Raw genomic sequence first — 7,766 nt, forward strand, 5'->3', positions numbered from 1 at the left:
TTAGTTTTGCCGTATCCCGTCCCCGATTCCGTCCCCGTTTCTGTCCCCGTATCCGTCTCGGTGCAACATATTCTGCAATACCCAATTTTCATCTATCCAATGCGACGTCACTACCATATAACTAACTGAGGTAGTAGGCGCTACCCATATATCTGTTGTTAGCGACACTCTCTGCTTCTTACAGCTGAATAACTTCTTCTAATCTTCTTTCTTTTGCACAAACCTAGCAAAGATGTCTTCTGTAGCTGTCCTTCTACAATGAACTGTGTACATTGGAAGTACATTATGACAAAAACGCCTAAAGCCCTATGATTCCACAAAAGCAAATGGCAGCTCACTAAGAACAATCATTTCATTCACTGATTTTCTAAATAGGGCCGCATCATACGTAACGGTTAAGGCTTGACCACTACTATTCCTAGTCAACTTTGTTTGACTTTTACTCTCTTGATCAACCTTATACAACTTGCAACGTGAGATGTGACTGTTTTACTATCACAGCCTATCTCTATACCACAGAAACGACAGTTGCATTGTGAAGGATCATCTTCTTATTGGATAAAGTTTTCCCAGCACTTTCCTCTATGAGCAATTTTCTTCCTTGGTTTGGTGGAAGATCAGAGCTTGATCTTTCAGTTTCTTTTCTTTTCTTTCCAGTAAGAGAAGGTTCTGAAGCTTTTTCTCCTTGAATCTCATCGTCAAGCATTTCATCATTCTGATCATAAAAAGATGTTGAATCCATCTGCACAAACAAAAACAGTCACAATCAGTTATATATAAACACTTAAACATTGTAACACTTATGCCTTTTACGCACTACTATCCGCATTTTTTTAATTTCTAAAGACACCAAAGCAACAGCAAAACAAAAATGTACCAGCCACAATCAAAATAACATAAATTATATGACCCTAAGTAAAACGAAACTCACAGAGTGGGTCAGTTTGCTAAAACTTCAAAACTAAAGAAAAATAAGAAGTCGCATTATAAAAGGCAGAGAAATGAAAAAGACAGAGAAGTAGAAGAAGACAAGTTAGATTTATACCTGTTAGACAAGCACGAGAGGGAGATGAAGTAAAAAAAGAGATGATATGAAAAAGAAGATGAAATCAAGAAAGAGCTGCAAAGAAACAAAGAGGCTTAAACTTCAGCCGTTTCCAAAACAGAAAATGAAAATGAGGAAGATTAGGTTTAGGATGACTTAACGAAGGTTACTAGATTTAGTTTTTTAAAAAAAATTTAGTTCGGTTAACCGTTCGGTTATAGTGAACTAAACCGAGAAAACCGATAACTGATTGCAATGTCAGATGTTGCCGATCGGTTTAAGCTTTTAAATGAGTACAAACCGAATTTCTTTAACTTCGGTTGGGTTGGGTTCGGTTCAGCCAATCCGGGTCGGTTTAAAATCTCAGCGCTATATATAGATATATACACACGATCTCATGGTTCTGTTCGGTTGGTTGTGTTGACCCGTGTTGTCTTGATCTTGTTGTGGTTTAGAATTTTATTTTATTTTCTTTTCTTTGGTTTCCTGTTGCTACTGTATTTCTGTTAAAAAAATTGGAAATCGGTAATAATATCTTCGGTTATTCTACGTGTTGTTCTCTGGAGATTTTCATCACCTAAACTGTTACTCTACCCTATACAGCCGCATTACAAGAAGGTTGCAAGGCTATTTAATGGACCAGACGCAATACATCCTGGAATCGTTTTGATGACCCGGGTCGGGGGAAGAACCAGTTGGGTTGAAGCGCAAGACGTGGTAATATCGAAAAGATATAACCGAAACGGTAAAGGATTTGAAAAGAGCAGCAAAATTCCAAAGGTTTTTTACTAAAAAGGTTAAAACCAGGTGGTAAATGTAAACCGTGGACTTATTGACCGCTAACTAAAGACCAGTATCGAGAACTGTGGCTGGGAGAGAATTCTAGATCATAAACGCGTGCTATCAAAACTTAGTTCCTATCTTTTTAGATTTAAGATTTGTTTCTTTTTTACCAAAAAAGAAGAAGAATATATGTTTCCTTAGTTAACAAAAGAAAAAGATATGTTTCCTTGGAAAAAGTTATAAAACTTTTGATTGGATGATCAAATTTATCTTTATCACCTTTTATCTAATATATATATATGTAGGGATAGAAACTGAAAGTGCATTCGTCAAATCATTTGATAATATTTATTCTTTCTTCCCTTGATTCTTGTTCGTCTTGTCAAATATGAGTGATGAGAGAATCAGAGGAGTGACTTGTTATCCTATGCGTTTCCTATATTATTCGTTGGCCTTCTTCGTTTCATTCTTAAGCCTCCATAGAGCAATCAGCGCTATGCTGTTCGAGAAGGAATACATGTAAGGAAATCATTGTTATATATATATAATATTATTGGATGATCTTTAATGGTACTAAACTGTGTTGAAGTTCAGGGTTAGGTATGCCATAATGTGTTGTGTGACTGTGGCGTACCTTGGTATGTTAATAAGGTGCTTGTTGAAAGATGTTCCAGTCCCAAAATATCGAATAGGAGTCGAAGGGAGGGTAGGGATCCTCTGGGTCTTGATGATATATATATATTTCAGCACACGTTATTGTCATTGCATGGATAAAATGGTGCCGGTAGTCATTGGCCAACTTGTTTCAATCGGGGGGCTTTCGCTCATGCTACTCTCTTGGCCGGCAGAAGATTTTAATGGGCTGCAGATTGTGAATATCTTAGTTGTTGTAAACGGGTTTGGTGTTCTATGTTACTTTCAATCCTTTTCAGTATTCATATTTATTCCAATTCTTCTGTTCTCCTCTTTATTAGTTACTAGCGAGTGCTCTCCGAATAGATAAGTTATAAATTTTGTGAGTCTCCTATATATTAATTATATATCAGAATGAATAAAAAATATTATTAAATTAATTGTTTAAAGTATAATGACCGATTCAAATACAAGTAAACAAAACATGAAGAAAGAATATCTAGTAAAAACAAAGATTTATTGTACATTTGGAAGACATGCAATGACAAAGTTCTTAATGGAAAAAATATATCATCTGTGGACATCCTTTCAAATAGCTCCACTGAATCTGAGTGCTGGAAAAAGCCAACTCACTCGAAGACAAAGAGGAAAAGGAGACACATGCTGCTCCTTCGACTAACTCGACTCTTTTTGCGGACCCTCAAAATTTGACTTGTTAAATCGATGCGTCGTGGATTGAAAATGGCATGGTCAATGGTCTAGGTCGGTTCTACAAAAATTAAATGAGAGTCGAGAGATTTGAACTTTAAAGGTGTCGGAAAACCTATCATCTCTCCATGCTGAGATGGAAGGGCTCATATGGACGATGTCATGTTTGTGAGACCTACATTGCACCATGATTCAAATGGAGACGTATTTTCGACATGGTGGACATGACGTACCTCTCCCTGACTGGCCGGCATTTTCTTTCGAGCTAGTCTCATTTAAATGTCTACAAACTGGATTCTTATTTTTGCGTGCTCTCACTAAGAAGTGAGAAGCAGCAGTGTTCTCTTTTTCTTATATAAATTAGATCTTAGCCAGACAGGTCTTCTTTTCTGAATGACTTAAGTCCGATTACCACTTGATAATAGAAGATGGGTGTCAACAAAAAAATGCCTCGGTTATTAACTAGCAAAGCACCTAACTCGGGTTTAAACCAAAATGGGTATCATGATTGTTTTATTTATAGGCCCCCTTCTTATTTGCATGTTCTTCCAATACGCATTTAACCGCTACGTTTTGACCTTATTTTCAGGTAGCACCACCATGTAATTAGCATCCTATTAATCATATGTGGATATCAAATTTATAAATATCAAAGAGAAATAGTTTAGCAAATTAACGTAGACAGCATGAACTATAGAAAAATTCGTGTAAACTAAGCTATAACAAACACATCAAATTTTTGCGGTTTGATGAAATAACTATAAGCAAACTAACTGTTTTTCCTAGGGAAGGAGTGAGGAGAGCTTAGAAGCGTTTTGAAGTACAAGGTACTGAAGGGCTACTACTGTCACATCTATAACACATCAGAATGAGGAAAAATAGTAATGGTTGTATAATGTTCATTACCTATTACCGCCCATCCAGGGTTTTTCCGCATAGATCTTTGACGCAAAATCAAGTTCTTTCCGAAGGAGATCAAAGCCAGAGTATCTGTTCTCTCCTTCCGTATCCACACCTATATTTTTAGCCCTTGTTATCCTAATCGCTTGCAGCACAACAAGTTCAATCTTCAACGCAAAATATTTCCTCGGTTCAACCTCGAAAAGCGTCTTGGACGGTTACACACCCATCACAAACGGCACATTGGCGACCTTACCGACAAGAATGATATCAGCCTTGCCTAAGTTTTCGGGCAAAGTCCCATCGTCTTGCTTAATGGTAAACTCAATGGCTTCGATTCTTTTGAAATACTCATCGTTGAGAGTCTTGACCCTACCGGGCGCTCCACGGGTAAGACCAGATGGACAAACACCCAAGTGAGACGCTATCCCTTCGATGATTGGTCTCAATATATCAACGGAAATCACTCCCAACTGATCACAAGCTTCTTTAGCGGATTTGGACATAGAGGGATTGACTAAAGTGTATAAACACATCGCCTTTTGCTTTGCTGCCTGATTTATAATCTCTAACAGCTTCTCCTCATTCTCAACCTGCCCAAAAAAAACAGAGAGCCCACAAACAAAGATCTCATTTTAATTTAGAAAAAGGATGAGACTTTGAGTGTTTAATACCCAAGAGAAGAGATGTGTATTGACAGAACTGTTGGGCCTAAATTATTTAACCAAATGGGTAAAAAATATAAGGCAAGAATTGAAGAGAAATGGGCTTAGGGGTTAATAAAAAAGCCTTTTGGCTTTAATGAAAAAAGTGAGTAAGGTCCCACGTCGGTTGGGAAACTCAATGTTGAGTTATATATATATGGCTTCATGCTATGAGAGGTGAAACAGCTCAAGGGGAGAGAAGGCTCTTCATGCGCGCCGCCGCCGGCTCGGCGTGGGCTGATAAGAATATTTTTTTGGACCAAGTTAAGCTCTATGTTTTGTTATTTATTTCGGGAAAAAACAGCATGCAATTTTATTTAAAACGACAAGTAGTTTGTCTAGAAAATAAAAACTTCATGCACTTTATCCTCTCGAAATTGTTAAACGAGATAAGAGATAAGAAGAGAGAGTCTTGGGGAGTATTTCGCAACTCAACTTCTCTCGATCTCCACGAGATTCTCACCCACGTGCAGCAGCTGTTGCGGGAAGTGGGTCGTCTCCGTCTCTTTAAATATCGCCTCTCATCTTCATTTCTCTTTAAGTTTTTACGTAACAAAATACTAATCTCTCAAAGTAAGTCCGAGAGTATCTCGTAGATTATTAGTTCGATGGGGCATTCATTAGTGAAGCATGAATCGTCTGCCATGGTTTTATCCTGGGACTCAATATTCGTACAGTCCCGTCTCACTACGGAGCGAATATTTAAAGTTAAGGAAAGAGATCATATCTCGACTTCATGCCTCATTTGAATCGTTTATTCCTTAACATTGTTTCTTATTTTATTGTTCATGTCAGTCCGGTATTCCGGCTTTTAAAATCTTAACTCTAAATTGCTTTACGTTTAAAGCTCGAATCGGGTTGAAGAACGATTTATAAAAACGGGTTTTGGAACGCTGTTTGCGATTTGCTTTCTAGCACTGCCGCGAAACGTTTGTTATTTATCTCATAAACGGTTTATGTTTTGCTCTGTAGCACTATCGGAAAACGTTTGTTGATATACGATTCGTAAAAACCTTTCTGGTTTCATTCAAACGATGTTTGCGATCTGCTTATGCTTATCCGCGAAATGTTTCTTTATTTTGGTGAAAACGAGTTTGCGATTTGCTTTATAGCCCTTCCGCGAAACATTCTTATTTATTCAAAATGCTTTGCGGATTGCTTTCTAGCATTGTCGCGAAACGTTTTTGATACATTTTTTCAAAACGTTCTATAAATGAATCGTTTCAAGACCGCTTTCTTAAGCGAGTTTGTGAAACATTCTAAGTCTATACAAAACGGTTTCTGCGAATGCTTTAAGCGAGTTTGCAAAACATTTTCTCAGGACTTATATCGATATGATTTGGTTCAAACACCAAAAATGAACATCGATTTTAGACTATTATTTTCTTTAAAATAATATGTTATTTGTTGAATGGAGTACTAATCCGTTTTTCATGTTTTCTCTACAGAAAAATGACAAACGATAACAACAACCCCATTGACACCACGAATGTCATTTAGACTCCACTCAACGCTGCAGCAACTGATGCAACTAGCGTGACAACCGCTGCGACAAACATCATAGCATCAACCGCTGCAGCAACAACGAGCACTATCCTCCCTGCGGGAAATGCTGCTGATGAAACCACTCGCCGTAGCCTATTCGGTGCTGGTCTTTATTAGACGGGTTCAGGTTCAGCAACTGCAAGTGGTCTGGTGGTAGTTCAAACTCCTCCGGCTATCCCTAGTGTGCTCACTCAAGGACTGATGCCAAACCAGTTTGATGGCAAAGGCTTCAAAATGTGGCAGAAGAAGATGATGTTCTTCCTGACAACGATGAAGCTGGAGAAGTTCCTCCACGAGGACAAGCCGCTTATGCCTTACGGGATTGATGATGTTCACAGCCTCGCAACTGTTGACATATGGGTGCATTCCGATTTCATTTGCAAAGGTTACATTTTGGATCATCTCATGACCCATTGTACCGTGTCTACTGTGAGATCCCCACGGCGAAAGAGCTATGGAGATCATTGGACAAGAAGTACAGAGGTAAGGACGCTGGCTGCCAGAAGTGTGTGGTCTCAAAATCTCACGACTTCAAAATGGTGGATTCAAAACCCATCATGGATCAGGTGGAAGCGCTTCAGCTCATTTGCCATGAAATCGCTGCTGAAGGAATGTCCATGTGCAATACATTCACAACTCTCAGCTTCATTGAAAAGCTTCCTCCAAGCTATGCGGGTTTCAAGAACTACTTGAAGCACAAGAAGAAGAAGATGGGGCTCGAGGAGCTCATCACGAGGCTTCAGATGGAATCCAGAAACCGAACTGCTGAAAAGGTCACTAATAAGGAGCACATTGTCAACATGGTTGAGCACAAAGGCAAAGGAAAGGCACACACCCATTCTCCTGCCAAACCTTCCAAAACTGTTGCAGCCCTGAAGGCTTCTGGAAAAAACTTCAAGAACAAAGGCATTGAAATCAATGCGAATGCGAATGTGGAGAAGTTCAGGGGGAAATGTCACTACTGCCACAAAGTGGGGCACAAGACTGTTGAGTGTCGCAAAAAGATCAAGGATGAGAAGGCTCAGGCAAATCTCACTGAGGAGGATCTCGTTGCTGTGGTGACTGAAGGCAACATGGTTGAAACCAACAACCGCAAGGAATGGTGGTATGACACTGGTGCAACCACCCACATTTGCACCGATAGGGCGATGTTGAGTACCTATCAGAAAAGCAAGATTGAGGAGAAGCTCAAGATGGGAAACACTGCAGTCTCCAAGATTGAAGGACGCGGCAATGTGATTTTGAAGATGACATCTGGATGTGAGGTCACTCTGACAAATGTGAAACATGTGCCTGACATGAGGAAGAACCTGGTCTCGGGAACCTTGCTCAGCAAGAATGGATTCGCCACAAGTTTTGAGGCGGATAAGCTCGTGATTAGGAAGAATGGGATGTATTTGGGAAGAGGGTTAAGGGTGGACTTGTCAAGTTGAATGTAATGACAGTCC

At 39.2% G+C, this 7,766-nt stretch overlaps 1 protein-coding gene across 1 annotated transcript in view; it reads right to left on the reverse strand.

The window, feature by feature from the left end:
- Positions 1–508: 508 nt before the first annotated feature.
- Positions 509–7,766, reverse strand: part of LOC106341208 (pyruvate, phosphate dikinase regulatory protein 2-like) — a 15,892-nt gene continuing 8,634 nt past the window's right edge. The window contains exons 2-6 of the mRNA XM_013780019.1: positions 4,744–4,772; positions 4,296–4,662; positions 4,076–4,214; positions 4,001–4,022; positions 509–742 (exon numbers count right to left, since the gene is read on the reverse strand). Coding sequence (XP_013635473.1) covers positions 509–742; positions 4,001–4,022; positions 4,076–4,214; positions 4,296–4,662; positions 4,744–4,772 — 791 coding nt within the window. The remainder of the gene's footprint in view (positions 743–4,000; positions 4,023–4,075; positions 4,215–4,295; positions 4,663–4,743; positions 4,773–7,766) is intronic.

The sequence above is a fragment of the Brassica oleracea genome, chromosome C1 (genome assembly GCF_000695525.1).
Source record: "Brassica oleracea var. oleracea cultivar TO1000 chromosome C1, BOL, whole genome shotgun sequence".
Classification (NCBI taxonomy): domain Eukaryota; kingdom Viridiplantae; phylum Streptophyta; class Magnoliopsida; order Brassicales; family Brassicaceae; genus Brassica; species Brassica oleracea.